At 37.2% G+C, this 17,741-nt stretch overlaps 1 protein-coding gene across 6 annotated transcripts in view; it reads left to right on the top strand.

Annotated features, from left to right (window-relative positions):
- Positions 1–17,741, top strand: part of NALCN (sodium leak channel, non-selective) — a 342,682-nt gene that overhangs the window by 203,009 nt on the left and 121,932 nt on the right. For all 6 annotated transcript variants that reach the window (XM_021929744.2, XM_003914045.4, XM_009192178.4 and 3 more), the window contains one exon: positions 10,098–10,235. In XM_021929744.2, the coding sequence (XP_021785436.1) occupies positions 10,098–10,235 (138 nt within the window). The remainder of the gene's footprint in view (positions 1–10,097; positions 10,236–17,741) is intronic.

Below are 17,741 nucleotides of genomic sequence, written 5' to 3'. Positions count from 1 at the left end.
TTGGGAAGCTGAGGCGGGTGGATTACCTGAGGTCAGGAGTTCAAGACCAGCCTGACCAACATGGCAAAACCCTGTCTCTACTAAAAAATACAAAAATCATCCAGTTGTGGTGGTAGGCACCTATAATCCCAGCTACTCAAGAGACTGAGGCAGGAGAATCATTTGAACCTGGAAGGTGGAGATTGCAGTGAGCCGAGATCGTGCCATTGCACTCCAGCCTGGGTGACAAGAGTGAAACTCTGTCTCAAAAAAAAAAAAAAAAACAAAAACAAAGAATACATAGGAATTCTGGAATTCAACCAGTGGGATAGAAGTTGCTTTTCCTTGTTACAATATTTTTAAGGCAGATTTCAAAATTATTATTTAAACTATTCTTTATATAATGCTTTATTATTTTTAAAGTATTCACATATATGTTATTTTGATTTTCAAAACAATCTTCGGGTGACATTGGGATTGCATATTTGAGGAAGACTGGTCTCAGGACGGCTGCGTGTTTTACCCAAAGCCATTAAGTAAGTCAGTGACTTAGACTCAGACCCTGTGAAAGCAGAGGCTGGGTTCTTGGTTCTTGGCCTCACTGATCTGCCAGCTTACAGAGCATCCTGGTCTGCATATTCAGTGATTCAATCTCTATCTTAAACGCGGTCCCTCAGCCATTCCTTCTAGAAAGGTGATCTCTTTAGAGAGAGCAGTGATGGAGGTGGCTGAAGTTATACCAGGGGGAGAAGCTTTGAAAAGCTCCTGACTGATAGGCACATGTACCAATGGGAGCAGAAGGTTTGCTGGCAATGTCGAAGTCACTTTGGAGGCTGTGTGAGAAGGGAACCCATTTCCCTGGGATATAGCGCTCTCCAACAGGGCAGCTGGATGGCTAGGTGCAGCCATGGAGCATCGGATTCACCTAGGAATTGATATTTTTCCTGAGGGTTTCACAAAAAACAAACAAACAAACAAACAAAAACAGATGGAATTTGAAGAACTGGGAAGAGTGTGATTGAATTGGAGGGATTTGAAATAAAGAAATAGCTACGGTCAATGGCTTTAACAAACAGTACTATATTTATACTGCAAATTCCATATCCACAGTATTTGTATTTACGTACCATTTAGTTTAGCCACAGTAAGTTGTGGCTCTTGGAGCTTTTATTTACCGTGGGATGTTAAATACATTTCATGTCGTTTTCATTGGTTTTCCTTAACCTCTAATTCTCCATAAGATCTTCATCCTGTCAGTTATGACTTTGCCAATCAATATACTTTTTAGAAATGTAACCCCAACATTAGATATGTCCAACATTTACCGTATATCAATATTATCCTAAAAATTGCTGAAGTTTTGAATAGATGAATAAGTTTTAAATCAAAGGAATTATAAAACAAAATATTAACAGATTATGAGGTCAGTGGGTTTTTCTGAAGAAGAAACTATTCTAATTATTGCTGTTTGAGGAAAAAAGAAACAAGGAGACTGAGTAGGTGAATCATTAAGGCAATTAAAAGCAGAAGAGATGTCGCTTTTACACTCAGTGAGTACCATCGAGGCAAGTCTTCTATTTGAGGGCTGTCTTATAGGAAGACATAACAGGGACTCTCTCACTAAAAAGGCTGAGCTACTATATAAATTTTCAAGTGGATTTTATTTTGAAAGCAACTTTTTTTGTAGAGAGAGAGTTCTTGAAACCAGTTAAAGGTTTAAAAAGTAGATACAAGTTATGTTGTAAAATCAAAGTTATATGTGGATGGTACCAGTTGTATTCCCCACCACATTTTAACATTTTAGTGTATATATTTTTAAATGAAAAAATGTACATTTTACATGTATTTTAGTACAAACATTTAAAAAAGTATCAAGCCAAAAGTAATTTATCAAAACATATGTTTACACAAAAGCTTGTCTACAAATGTTCATAACAGCATTATTCTTAATAGCCAAAAGGTGGAAACAACCCAAATATCAACTGATAAATAGATAAAATGTGGTATATCCAGTAATAAAATATTATTTGGCAACAAGAGGGAATGAAGTTCTAATGCATACTACAACATGGATGAACCCTGGCCACATATTGCCTGATTCCATTTATAGAAAATATCCAGAGTACAAAAAGCCATAGAGACAGAAAGTAGATGATTGATTTCCAAAGGCTGAGAGAGGGAGAACTGGGGAATGGCTGCTAACAAGTGTGTAGCTTTTTTGGGGGGATAAAGAGAATGTTCTTAAATTAGATAGTGGTAATGGCTGGACAACCCTGTGAATAAACTAAAACCCACTTAATTGTACACTTTAAAAGGTGAACTTTATGGTATGCAAATTGTATCTCCAAAACCTACTTCTTTTAAAAGTAAAATAAATAAATATATATATATATATACCACTTCCCTAGTTCCTTAGTCCTTTCCATTCCAGTCCTGAGAGCTACAGGTTTATTGTATATACTTTCAAGCATTTATATGCACACAAAATCATATCTTTGTGCTTGGGATATAGCATATAGCTATATCTATATTGGCATATAGATATAGCAAAGGGATAGTACTATATATTCTACTTACTCTATTTTGACCAAAACCTAAGATGTTTAACCATTCTACTTTTTCTGAATATTTGACTATGTTTTAACTTAAATTGATATCCACACATACTAAAATACCAAAATATGCATTGAGTCATCAAATTTCAAAGGTCATCCATGATATTTTTAAGGGCTTAAAACTCCTTTGCAAGATCTTTCAGCCTGTTTATTTCAGCATAGGAAAATACCCTTGCTTTGCCTTCACCTAACTCTAAGGAAGTCTATTAGAGATATTCAGGGTCAGAAATGAGTCCTCGGGGCTTGAGAGAGAAAAGGATCTTCTGCGATTGATGATCTGGCTCTGCCATGGCCCTGTGGCATGGGTCCTCAGTGGCTCTGTGGGAAGCCTGGTGGAGGCAATGTGGCCTAGCCCACCTATGTTGATGTTTAAGGGGTGCTAGGAACAAAAGAGAAGCTATAGAGGCTTTTGCTTATCCTCCTTTCTTCCCTCTTTGGTGGTCTTATTTTTATCCAATGCTCTTAATCTCAACTTATAACCAGAAATTACAGCACCAAAATGTGAGGGCACTTAGGGGAAAACTGTTTTCTGTTTTAGTAGTAATATCAAGGAAGATCGGGGACAAATGCAGAACTGGAAGCAAGGACTAAGGTTGGATTTAGCAGGATCTCCTGAAAGATTGGATGTAGGATGTGAGGAAATGAGATGAACCAAAGATGTCTTCAGGGTCATTGGCCTGAATAACTTGAAGAATGGATTTGCCATTTTCTTGGCTAGGAGGGAGTACAGAAAGAACAGGTTTGAAAGTGGGGCAAGAGGAGTTTAATATGAGACATCACATACTTGAGATTCCTGTTATCTAACATCCGTCCAAGTAAAAATGTAGAGTTGATTCTGGAGGTGGGACTGGAAATACAACTGCAGAAGTCATCAGTACATACATGGGATTTAAAGGCATTATAATGGATGAGATCAAGCAGGTAGTGAGTACTGAGATATAAGAAAAGATCTGAGGTCAAGCCCTGAAGCTCTGCAACGTTTAGACGTTAGGAAATTGAGGAGAAACCAGCAAAGGAGCATGCAAAGGGCTGGCATTGGATTTTGTGGCTCTGTAGTGTACCGCTTTTCTCTGTGTTTTCACCTGGAGCATCCCTGTGACATTTCTCTTCCTCACACTCTCCTGTTGTGCTTTCACCCTCTACTCTCTGGTTCTCACCCTGTTCTCATATATCCAAGGAAGATGATACAGTCTAATTAGAAAGAAGAACTGAACTCAGCTTACGGTTTTCAAAATCTTTCTTCTCCATTAGGTGAAAATCATTGCAGTCTGTTTATTCAATACGTTTTCTTTTCCACTTAAATTCTGTTCGTGCAGAGACTGATTCCTGGGAACATCAATGTGCTGGCAACTTTGACTTTGTAATTTCCCTTTCGTTGCCCCACTCAACTGCGTGGCTGATCTCCATTCATTTGTTCACTTCCAGAGTCTACTGTTGGCAATCTGATTTTTCTTCATAGTTTTCCATTTAAATTCACTGGAGATGCTTTTGATTTACTTAATTCTTCCCTGGCAGGGTAGAGTTGCTTGGTCCTGATCACCTCATAGCAAACTGGACCATTCTTAAGTAAACTACTCATCTCTGGTGCAGTTATCAGCAGGGAGGCATCTGCAGTATTAACAGTGATTGACCTGTATAGTGATGTTTAATATGTGATGATGTTACTAGCAGCAAACAAAATAGCACTTGTAAACACAGTTGTTTACCCCTACTTATGTGTATAGGTTTGGACTTGAGGGGTAAAATAGAAAAATAGGGCAAAATTACCCACTTCTCTGCCCCTAAAACCTAAGGAAATGAATAAAATGACCTGAGAAAATTACACCAGCATAACCGCAGTAAGGAAGAGCTACAATTTCATGCCGTTTTCTCTGAAAAGCAGCTAGGAGGAAAGAAAAGAGAAAGATGAAGGAGGAGGAGAAGAGAATGAGAGAGAGCCCAGAGCACTCTAGGCTCATCCCTTAAGACTGTCTTCTAGAAGAAGAAGTTAAGAAGAAAAAACGTTGGAAAAGCACTAAATCATATACTCAAATCCTCCAATCTGTGAAGTTTCTGGCCAAGGGGCTATGCAGAGCCCTGGAAAGTGATAGGAACCACTTCTGGGTAGAAGCCACTTATTCCAGAGGCACTAGAGCTCACCATTTTTATTTTTTTCAGCTGAAAAGGCTTGAGAGTGAAGGCAAAATGTCATACCTTCTGAAAATGAATCATCTCTCATTCTGCTACAAAAATGTAGCATAATGAAAATATGAAGAGATGAAAGCAGAAGGTTCAAGAGTACAGGAGGCTCAGGATGAAGAGGGGTGTCGAAAGCCCCAGGAGCTGTCCTATTCGCCCATACAGAGAACCAAAACCAATAGGAGGACATTGACTTCTCCCTCACCTGGAGTCAGTGGAGTGGGAATGATGGCTGGAGAGAGGCCAGTGAGTTTGGGGAAGTGAACACTTAGGACTGATTAGTTCTGGCTGTGATAAAGGTTGCCTGAATCTACCTGAATTGAAGAAATATCTGAAGTCTGATATTTCAAGCATAATTGTCCATACACAGCCTCAGCTAATACTTCTCTCCCTATACCCCTCTCCTCATTACTGAGACAGTAAAACACAGAGAAGAAAACCTGGTTGATAAATTGAAAAAGGACGCTAATGAGTGGGGTGAGATATTTGGAATAATTCTCTGCCACTGTATTAGAAAGAACAAAAGATCTAGATAAAAGTGTTAAAAGTGGAAATTATGGCAACTGTGGAACCAGTCTAGAAAAAAATTAGTTCAAATTAGAACAGGTAGTGAGAGGACCTCAAGAACACTATCTATGAGAGTAAGAATCAGATGGTTTCTGGGCAATTGATGGTTTAAAGAAGAACATATGTAGAATAGTAAGAAGGGTTTATTCTGAATGATAAGTGTAATGCGTGAGAATATGGAAGCTACTTGAGGTAGAAGAAAGAAAGAATATATTTATTTTCCCAATAGGACATGTGAGAAACAGAAAATCTCAGCAAAAACAAAACCAAACCAAAAATTGCATTAACAATGGCTCAAATAGCGTGAGGTAAATTGGCCCAGATTCTGAGCAATTAATGGAAAGTAAGAAAGGTTCCATTTAACCTTGACCATTTACTGTCTAATAGCTTACATGTCATTATATCAGAGTCTTAGAGGGGAAAGTATAATTTTAGAACATTACCTCGACCAACAGTGAGCAATGTTTTCATAGGAAACATTGACTATCAACATATTGATTGTCAACTTGCTGAGAAGCACAGATGACCCAATTACGATAGAAAAAAACAAATGTAAATATTGTCTGGCCGGGCGCAGTGGCTCACACCTGTAATCCCAGCACTTTGGGAGGCCGAGGTGGGCGGATCACGAGGTCAGAAGATCAAGACCATCCTGGCTAACATGGTGAAACCCCGTCTCTACTAAAAATACAAAAATTTAGCCGGGCGCGGTTGCGGGCGCCTCTAGTCCCAGCTACTCGGGAGGCTGAGGCAGGAGAATGGCAGGAACCCGGGAGGCGGAGCTTGCAGTGAGCGGAGATTGTGCCACTGCACTCCAGCCTGGGAGACAGAGCGAGACTCCGTCTCAAAAAATATATCTATATCTATATCTATCTATCTATATCTATCTATATACAGTGAAACTTGAGGATGTAAATGTATACACGACACAAGATGGAAAATGAAAGCAGAGAGAAAAGGTGACCTGACAGGTGGCAGTGGTAATAACTTCATCTCACACTGGAAGGGGTCAAGTCTTTCTAGTTTGATGGAAAAAGAAATAGAGATTTACATACAAATTTAGGATTGGTTAAGGGAAGTGGGGAGAGGTGTTGTGGCTGAATGAAATCTTCACATGTCACAGCAGAAGTCTATATCTGAAGTGGATAAATCAAGAAATCCTAACTAGGGATAGGCGTAACACCATCAGAAGTGAAAACAAAAAATTCCTGTCTTATTACTTATACCAAAATAAATTTCAGACTTAAACTGATTTAAACAGCCACTTCAGGTTCAACATGTTTAAAATAATAAAACAAGGAAAGTGTAAAACTACTGCACAAAACCGCGGGTAAATTTCTGTCTAATCATGCAGTGAGAGAAGTCTTTTTAAGCAAAATAAAAACACTTCAAAGGAATGACAAATTAGACCACACTGAAATGTAAAACTGATCTTTGCAAAAATGTAAGAAATGTATAGGGGAAAATGCATTGAACATACATGGCAGATAAAAGATGAGTTTTCTTAATTTGTAAAGAGTTGGTGGAAACCAGTAAAGAAAATAAAATGGTCAACAGGGCAGAAAAATGGAATAACATGCTAATAGGTAGTTCAGAGAAGCACCTTCCTCTCTGCCTTCTTTCCACTGAAACTCTACTCCTCTGCATTATACTGAGGTCAGTTGCTCTCATTTTCCCAAAACTTTTCTTGATTCACCCAAGAGGACTAAATTGGCTCTTCTCTGTTGCCCCTCAGTAGTTTTACCATATTTTGCTTACACACCATAGTTAATATTCTTCCCTTTCTTTTTATTTTCTTTTTTGTTTTGAGATGGGGTCTTGCTCTATTGCCCAGGCTGGAGTGCAGTGGCACAATCTCAGTTCACTGAAACCTCCGCCTCCCAGGTTCAAGCAATTCTTCTGCCTCAGCCTCCCCAGTAGCTGGGATTACAGGTGCCCATCACCACACCTAACTAATTTTTGTATTTTTAGTAGAGACGGGATTTCACCATGTTGGCCAGCTGGTCTGGAACTCCTGACCTCAAATGATCTGCCCACCTTGGCCTCCCAAAGTGCTGGGATTATAGGCATGAGCCACCACGCCCGGCCAATATTCTTCCTTTTTGAGAATTGATCCTGTTCATCTTTTTCTTCCCCTCTCGATTATACAGTTCTTAAGGGAAGAAACCATGTCTTACTCCACTAAATCCCCAATGCATCAGACCTTTAGGAGCCACTAATAATCCTTTTTTGAATAAATAAAGAGCACAGACCCTACAGACAATGTAAGTCAGTAAGTGCACTTGAGTCACTATCTCAAGCACGCTATCATTTGAATTTAAATTTCTGGATAAAAATCTCAACAAAACTGTTAAGGCACCCTTCAAGCAGGACACAAGTTAATTTTCAGCCTCTAATAGAAGTATTTGTTGGCACTACCTTTCATTGGTTTATTCATTTCAGCAGCTAGAAACACACAGATCCCACTGTCACAAAAAGCTTTGTTCGCAAATATAATTTAGTGCATCTCACAATATGAGCTTTCAGGTGGTTGAGCTGTGTGGAAATTAGATTTTTTTTCTCCTGAGACTCTGAAATGAAAAGAGGATAACCCCAGCGTTCTTGCCCACATCGCTTATCTCACGACAACAGATTACAATCCCATAGCTCCACGTTCCCGAGCATCTACTGACCACATGATAGCTGTGTTGATCGAATGTAATGCAGCAGATGAAAAAAAAATCAGCTGGTTCATGCCCAAGACAGCTGAAAGGTGCACCTACGTTTTAAGTCTCCAGATACCAAAATAAATCTGTTGGGCTTCATCATGAGCTGTTCTACTGCTTTTGGGGAAAGAAAGCCATGTCCATTGAAATTTCTTTTATACTGGCAGGCATTTTGACTCTTCACCTATTGCTGTTGAATCTTTAGGATATGTACATGTTTTCACACTGACACCTTCATTTAAAAAAATACAGCAATCTCATATTTTTAAGGAAATCATCTTTGGAATTTGTGTTCCTCACCTTTGGATACAATAAATATTCAAGAGAAAAAAAATACAGGAAAAAAATAATTGCCCTCAGTGATAACTTCTGAAATAAGGATAAGTGATGTGTTGAAAAATTCTCAAAAGCAATTTTAGAAGGAATACTTTTTTCAGAGAGTGGCCGTCTCTTCGGCACCATGGCAAGAAAAATAGTATATTGCCCTTGGTGGTGCTGGGGTCAAGAATCAATAACAACATACTTCATACTTTCATGAACAAAACACTTTGTAAGATAATGAGATTACAGAAAAATCAACTCAAGGTAAAGATAATTACTTTGCACACAAAGAGTAAGTGGAAGAAGTTATCTTCTAGTTCGTGGTTCATTTAACAATTAATTGCTCCTTTTTCAAATAGGTCCACTGTGTTCTGGGCCTTGAACAGTGTACTTCTAAGGAAGTTTATTACCCTTACTGAAGGAAATTGCACTTAGGTCACTTCTCAGCCTTTTGGCTAAGATCAAGTGTGAAAATTATACTCAGATTACTATGTAACTATGCCTGCGTAGATCCTGGGTAGACTTCACTGAATGCAGGATGCACTTTTTGGAAAAGTACTCACTTTGGAGTCCTAATGCCTGGTGCTACTTCTATTCGTGCCAGAAACTAATAGAGTGACTTTGGGATAATCACTTGGCATCTGTGAGCATCATTTTCCTTATCTTCAAAAAAAAAAAAAAAAATCAGATTAGATCATCTTTACCAGATTAGGTCTGTCTTTAGGTCCTCTAGTCTAGTGTAACCGGGTTTCTGTCTTGGTCTCAGTCCATCTTTGCATTATCCTGGACTTTATTTATTGGAATCCCAATATCCGAGAATTCAATTTATGTCTTTATTGTACTTAAGCCTATAAAGATGTTTTTAAAGAGTCATTAGACTCCAATGGGCAACTTGTTCCAGATATCATCATAGTCTCATTAAAAAGTATTGACTACTAACGTGTATAGGATACATGAGTTGGCGATTCATGGATACACATATATTTAATTAGAAAAATATGTAAGAATGAAACTAGTCAAAGATCTTGGCAGAAAGACTATGAGACTTTTAGCTTGGCTGGCTTTTGTTGGAATGCTCTATTTTTTTTTCTTTTTTTTTTTTGGGGGGGGGGGGGTCTTGGTTTCTTCAGTGATCTTGCCCCTGTGCCTTGAAACTTTTTTAAAATCATGAAAAATGTGTTTCTCTTTAAGCTGTTCAATGTGGCAATATCACTTAGAAATATTTATTTTTTAAAGAGTCACATGTTTTTAATATGATAGCTAAAATAATATGATAGATGGGTACTATAAAAATAAAATTAAGGTTATTGCTCTTTTATATGCTTTAGACAAATGTAATTCACTATAAAAATAAGTTTCTCTTAGCAGCAGGAACAAAAAAAAGTAATCTGTTGAAAATGTTAGATAGCTTGCTGAAAGGAAAAAAAATTAACGGCAAAAATCAAAGATCTTGAATTTGTTTCTAATTTGCTCAACAGTATTTACTGCCAACAAAACTAATTTTAATTCAGGGTAATTGTCTTCTTATTCTACATCTAATAGTTAAATATCACATTTTTAAGATCTTTAGTCTCATATCTTTCCTATGTGTTGAATCAAGACTGTTCTTGCCCTGATCAATCAGATAAAAATCAATAATATTGAGATCAAAGTCTTCGAACATCACATGCTAATTTGAAGTTGTATGCAAGCCTAAAGCTAGTGTGTGAGACCTTTGTTCTTTTCCTCTTAGGCATTTATGTCCATGTTCCAGATCCTCACCCAGGAAGGATGGGTGGACGTAATGGACCAAACTCTAAATGCTGTGGGACATATGTGGGCACCTGTAGTTGCCATCTATTTCATTCTCTATCACCTTTTTGCCACTCTGGTGAGTTTAGCATTTCTTTTCAATTATATCTTGGATTTTATAATGGGATGAGCATCAACAGATATTTGACCTATTGGGTCAATTTCAAAATGGGAGCCAAAGGACTAATGCCGACTAGTCTGGTTGGATGAGATCCCTCCTTCCATTCTAAGTTTCTACACATCAAAGAACTGCTTGATTTGTTAAGTTAGAAATTTTCTCCATCAGGTACCAGTGTTTGCAAGAGGGAAAACAAGATAGAACAAAATGAAAATCTCACATTTACATACCAATTTAAGTATCCCCAAGCATTCACACCTAGATGATCTCAGGATCAAACCGGAATTCCATTATTATTATTTTTTCTCATGTAGAGACACTGTCTTCAATTTCACTGCATCCTCTTCACAGCTGTAATTAAACTGAAGACAGAAGCTGTAGACCTCAGGGGTGCAGTCAGTTAATTAGAAATCAGCACAGTGTTTTTGTGCTATGTGCGACTGGAAAAAAACACATGGAAAAAAATAAAACACATCGCTGCAAATATTGTAAAAGCACAGGAAAGTGGAATACCAAAGTCCAGTAAGAACCGACTTCTGTCACACAAGCAGATTTTTCTCTTCAGTGTACTTCCATTAAAAACAAAGAAAAAATGTTATGAAATGCAGCCTATGACTTACGAAGGAATGTAATACCAAATGCACATCTCTATGTAATAAATTTGTTCATATTTAAGAAGCAAACCTAAGTTGTAATATTACATTAGAAGTTCCAAGTTGAGGGCTCAAATGTTTCCCTTTATCAGGAACACAAGAAATAAAAACAACTACTACTATTGTTTTTGGCAATATGTCTTACAGTTACAAAATATCTTACCGCATTATTGCTAATCTTTGGAACACCCAATTAGATAGTATTCCCAGTTAACAGATGATAAAACTGAGGCTCGGAAGAGTTTAGTGATTTATCCAATGTCACATAGAAAGTAAATAAGACCAGAGTGTTCCCAGGTCTGTCTGATCTAGATTTGGCCCTTAGTCTTGCAGCTACTTATTACTGCTTCCCTGGATAATGAAGTTTAAAGTTGTCTGAAAAATGTCATTGTCAAGTCAAACTGCTGCCAAAGAATCACTCCCATGAAACAAAGTACATATAATCTCTAAGGTCAGTTTTAATTCTAAATATCCATGAATGAAATAAGTCCTTGATAAACAAGATATAACCTAGAAGTTGTGTTTGCTGTAGACAGACAGAGGCTTTGCAAACTAAGACATGTCCACTGCAAAGTTTATGAGAATGCATTGTTACGTGATGTGAAGTCACGGACTCAAACAGTAGAACTACATAGACATAGTTTTGGCCTTTTTATACATGGAGCTGACTTTTAAAACATTCACAAAAGACAGGAACATTGTGCAGCAGGAATGGAAGCCTGGCTTGCAGAGCTGAATCTGGCTGTGCTGGTGTTTGCACAACACTTAGCCCTGAGGTCTTTGCATCTTCCCTTCCAGGACTTTTAAGCCTGTGCCATCCATTCATTTACTCATCGTTCACGCATTCAATTAAGTTTATTAAGCACTATGTGTTTAAATTACTCTAAAACTATGGAATTACTCAGACTGTTGATTGTGGCTTAAATGCAGGATAGATTTGATTGAAATCATCTATGTCAGGGAATATCAATCTAATTATTTTATAGTAATCAACCTAATTGTTTTCCTAATAAAGCAACATAATCATTTACTTTCCTCACTGAAAATGTTCCACACTCAGATATTCGTTTGATTCTTAAATCAGAGGCACAAAATATGAAAGCTGGAAGAAAAAAAACTAGCCTATTAAATTATTTAGTAAAGTAATATTTTTTCAAGTGAAAATTCTACTGGGGTAACTGATATGATAAAATAAAATATTAAAACTGGTATATAGCCTTCTCGGGTAATTTAAATCTTCTTTATGGGCTAAAATATGGCATTGGTTATAAAACACTTAAAGTTCATCCAAGGACTCCTGGGGTTCACCTGAGGCTTTAGGAATCCACAGAGCACAAGATGAAAACCAATCTCTAATTCCACTCTTTCCGTTTACTGATTTAAGTGTCTACCCAAAACATCCTTCTAACTTTTTTAATTGCAATTTTCAAAAAACAGTTGTAAGTTAAAACTGAAAATTGAAATAATTTGTTCTTTTATTCACACTTTTTAAAAAGTCTGTAAGGCAATTGAGAATTCAGACATCTACATGTTAACGAGAACAGTTCGGTAAATGTGGTGTTGTACAAGACTATGAAATTGGAGTCCAAAAATCCAGATTCAGGTTCTAGCTCTGCTGGTCACTCGATATCTGATTTCTGAAGAATCAGATAACTTCCCTGACCTCTCTGTTGTTTGTATGGGAAAGTGAGGATAATCATTCACAGTACACCCAGTTTCCAAGGTTGTCATGTATCTGCGAGTTAACCCTGTATTTCTGAGGATGTTTCAGAGCTCCAAAACTGAGCCCCTTTAGTGTAAATAAGACAGTTTGTGCGTGTAAAGCCACATATTAATAAATGTTAAATTTATATTATGTTCAGATATTTTTAATTTATAGAAGTAAAGTACCATTTATTAGGGTATCATTGATGCCGCTTCCTGAATTAATTTCCACTCTTTCCTTCTTTCTCTCCTTCCCTATACCTCTTCTCCCAGGCAATGACTATGATAATTTTAATATTAATTCATTTTCCAATTTTTGAAACATATTTCACTAAATGTAACATTCCGGCATTCATAAGAAGACTCAGTTTGTGTAACACTAAAGAGAAAAACAAACTATACACATAGAGGATAAGGTGCATCCCTACTTCAGAGTTTTTAAAAGGTGAAAGAAAATGTGCACCTTAAAATCAATGGAATGCACAGGTTTCCTGCACATACATGCATCCATTCAAAATATAGTATTTAGGGCCAGCACGGTGGCTCACTCCTGTAATCCCAGCACTTTGGGAGGCTGAAGTAGGTGGATCGCCTGAGGTCAGGAGTTAAAGATCAGCCTGGCCGACATGGTGAAACCCTATCTCTACTAAAAATACAAAACATTAGCCAGGTATGGTGGTGGGCACCTGTAATCCCAGCTACTCAGGAGACTGAGGCAGCAGAATCACTTGAACCTGGGAGGTGGGGGTTGCAGTGAGCTGAGATCATGGTATTGCGCCCCAACCTGGGCAACAAGAGTGAAACTCCGTCTCAAAAAATATATATATATATATACACACACACACACACACACACACGCACATATATACGCACACATATATACATATGTATATATGTATATATTTATATATGTGATATATACATATGTATATATGTGTGCGTATATGTGTGTGTGTATATATATGTATACCTATAGTATTTTAAACTTGAGCTTAACATCTAAAAACATTTTATACCCAAAATTGTGAAGATTTACATTAAGTTTTCTTAGTTTGCAAAGCACTGTTCCAGTCAACTGAGGGCCATCCCTGGGGGAGTGGTCTGGTAATACGTATTTATCTCCCTGTAAGCCCATGCTGGGGCCAAGTTATATATGATCATATGTTTCCCTCCTTATCGATTATTTGTAGCAGCAATTTTTAGAATAAATGGTATCAAATTCAACATATATTCTGCAGTTAAGTTTTTCACCAGATATTTTTTTCTGAGATCTTTTTATCTTACTACACATGAAGCTAATTTGGTCATCGTTGTAGAGAGCCGTATAGTACTTCACAGACTCCGAATATGCCATATTTGTTTATCAGTTCCCTTTCTGATGGATATTTAGGCTGTTTTCCAAGGTTGTGCTTTTATAATGCTGCAATACATGTATGTATTGTGCCCACTTATGTGAATTTCTCTAGGATATATGTCCAAAAGTAGAATGCTTAGGTCTTACGTACTGCCCAAATTGCTCTATACCAGGGGCCTGCAAGCCCAGATACCAAATCCAGCCCGCCACCTGCATGATACAACCTGTGAGCTGAAAAGGGTTTCTATAATTTAATGGTTATACAAGTACCCGCATAATATCAGTGTTGCCTCATGACCCTCAACATCTAAAATGTTTACTGTCTGGACCTTTGAGAAAGCACTGTGGATTCCTGCTGTATAGGTAAATTGTGCTAATTTACCCTCCCAAGTGCAATAGTTGAGAATTCCCGTGTTCTTACATTCTCGCTTAGACGTCGCATTGTTTGACATGTGAGGTTTCGGCGATCTTATGAGTGAACAGTGGTATCAATTGGGCTTGCATTTTTGCATGTCTATAATTATTAACAAGGGAGCACCTCTTACTATGGTTATTGACCATCTTTGTTTTGTGACTCACTCCATCATCTGCTTTACCTATTTTCCTAAAAACTAATTTGTCTTAACTCATTTATTGGATATTAATCTCTTGACTATTACCTGTTCGCAAATATCCTCTCCTAGGCAGTATTTTGTCTTCCACTTTGTCTGTGATGTCTTTTGACAGTCTATATATTTTTATTTCATTTTTAGTTAATGAATAATAATTGTATATATAGCAGTCCTCCTTTGTCCCCAAGGGAAACGTTCCCAGATTCCCAGTAGATACCTGAAACCATGGATAGTACAGCATCCTATATATACTATGCTTTTCTTATATATACATAGCTTTGATAAAGTTTAATTTATAAATTAGGCATAGTAAGAGATTAACAACAATAATAACAAAATAGAACAGTTATGACAATATACTGTAATAAAAGTAATATGAATACTCATTCTCTCTGTCTCCATCTCTCTATCCTTTTCAAAGTGTCTTAATATTTTCATGCTGTGGCCGACCACAGGTAACTGAAATTAGAGAAAGTGAGAGAGTGGAGAAGGGGGGCCTACTGTATCTATGGGGTACCACGTGATGTCTGGATACACGTACACATTGTGGAATGATCAAATTAGGTCAAAACTATTAGTTTTTCACTGATAGTCTGCATTTCTTTTGAACTCATGCTTAAGAAATTCTTTCCCACCTGAGGTAATACAAATATTCTCCTATATCTTCTTCTAATTGTTTATAATTTTTGTTTTTCCATCTTTAAGTCTTTAGCTCATCTCTACTTTTTAGATATAGCGTAAGCTAGATGAAATATACTGTTTAAATAAAACTCAAATCAATTTTCTCAAACAGATTTATATGAGAAACTACAAGCTTTAGCATATTTGATTTATCTAATTATGAAGTCTAAAACAAAAAAGTAAACTATTCAAACTTTTACAAGTTATTTTTAAATGATATATAATTAATTGAATAAAAGGAATACTATATAACTAAATTAAAACAAAGAATATCACTTCTATACTACCAAAAAAAGTCTAATACTGAAGTCACTTCCCCAGTTCACAAAAAATTTTGCTTAAAACATGATCAGCAGTTGTTTTTCTTTTCCTTTATACCCTTAGACTAACAGTTACTGTAATGAGGTCTACCAAGTGAGTTCAATTTGATTTGATACAGTTTTACTGAACCTCTACTACCAAGTGCAGGTACTAACCTATGTTCTGGCCAAAGTGGGAAAGAGTTTAATTCGTGTCCTCTTAGGGTCTACAAATAATTGGAAATTAGCAATAATGAACACAGACATGTTAACCAACAATCAAATAAAACCTGTGGCTCAAACTCCTAAAGATGCAAATGATAAGAGAGGCATATATACATTGCTACTTGCTATGTGATCAATAGTAAACATCTTGTTCCCAATCTCGCTTATGTGAAATATCAGAAGTAGTGGCAGTAAAACAGCTGGAGATAGTCTGTGGACTAACATTAATACACACGTGAGGGTGACAGGTCTGTGTTATATGCATATTGCATGCCCCTAAAAACTAAACTTCACAAGTTAAAATCTCTATTCCACAAACCTATCTTTAGAGCTAAACTTACCTTAAAATGAGCATTTTTGTTTAATTGTATGTTTCTTTTTACAAAATACTACAAAGCATTTTAACCCAAATGGGTGAGAAGGGAAAAAAAGGAGTCTATGTAAACATACAAGCTCTGATTTGTCTTTTGTTCACACTGAACAGTGGTGCCATACAACTTGGTGAGTTCCTGATTTAGTCTTCTTAGGGACAGGCATGTGCCAAGCAGCGAAAAACAAAATGTGTGGTTGCAGCTTGTTCTGGAATAAAGAACAGCAGGCTATTTCATCACCCCTCGGGGCACCGATTTGTCAGCCCACAATGAAAATCAAGCTTAAGTATATAGCAAATGCATATTCATAACCACCATGTATTGTCCCTTTCAAATATCTCTCTCTTCCGCCAGGTACGTATTCTGTATTTCTGTCCTGACTGATTGCAGTTTATCGAATGCTTGTTAAATGCATCCTTTTCCCCACCCTTGCCAATGATTGGGGGATAAGAACTATTGAAGATCTAACAAGTTGAAAGACTCCATTTTTCCTGCAATGTTTTTCTGTCTATTACTGTTTCAAAGGAAAGCCCAGTGATGTGAATACTGAAAAGAGAGAAAATGTAATTAAGTGTTCATTGTGGGTAGTCTTTTTGTCACCTTTGAAGTGCTGAAATTAACACAGCAATCTCTTGATTTTGCCTCCGTAGTGGCAGCTTGCTGAGAATAGTCATATTTTGCTGACAGAAATGGGCATTCCAAAGCGTAAATTAAATAAGTGTATTTTATAGAATTCATTTAAAAGTGCATCTGTGCTGAACGCATCCCATTTTATACTGCTCTGATTACATTTGGCTTTTTGTTGACCCATATAAAAAGTGAAATTGTTTCATACTACAGGCTGCAAGACAGCTTAGGATAGGGTGATTATAAATGGTGAAAAGGAAAAGAAAAACACAAGATTGTGGGACATCGATTCCTGCTGTATTTCTATTGTATATTTGAAAGTAATTTAAAGATAGAAATTATTAATGAAGTTTACAGCAAAGAAATAAATAAGATTAAAGGTGAAATTTCAGCTAAAGGGCCATCTTTAAGCTATATAAAAGGAAAAAAGTCATAAATTAAACTTCATAAAAAGTAAAGATGAAAAGGGAAAGCTATATAGTGTAAGGTCATGGCTATCTACAGAGTCAGAGAGAATGTAAAATAGGATATGTTGCCACAGGGAGAGAAATTTTCAACCAGAAAACCTCTGACTCCCTGATTCAAGTGATTCTCCTGCCTCAGCCTCCCAACCTCAGAACTTTTAAAAGGAAAAATTTAGCAGAAAGAAACTGATGTCATCACTTTGTGACTATTCCAGCCTCCCTCTCTTATCCATGACCTCTGTGGCACTCAAGACGCCTGCCCATACTGCCTTCCTCTCCAGCCTCCAAGCCCTCTGGCTGGAAGCCAGACTCTGGCCAGACTCACCAGGCCCTGACCACGCCACCTGGAATGCCTTTCTCATAGCTCTTTTCCCAGAATCAGTCATCTCCGTGGCCTCTGTGTGGCTTTGGAGAGCATCCTTGGGTCTCTGTCATTGTCTCACAATCTTCAATAAGTAGTGTTCAGAAAATGCCCCCT

This window comes from Papio anubis, chromosome 15 (assembly GCF_008728515.1).
Source record: "Papio anubis isolate 15944 chromosome 15, Panubis1.0, whole genome shotgun sequence".
Taxonomy (NCBI): domain Eukaryota; kingdom Metazoa; phylum Chordata; class Mammalia; order Primates; family Cercopithecidae; genus Papio; species Papio anubis.
Note: the sequence above shows the minus strand (reverse complement) of the source record. Positions and strands in the feature narration are given on the sequence as shown.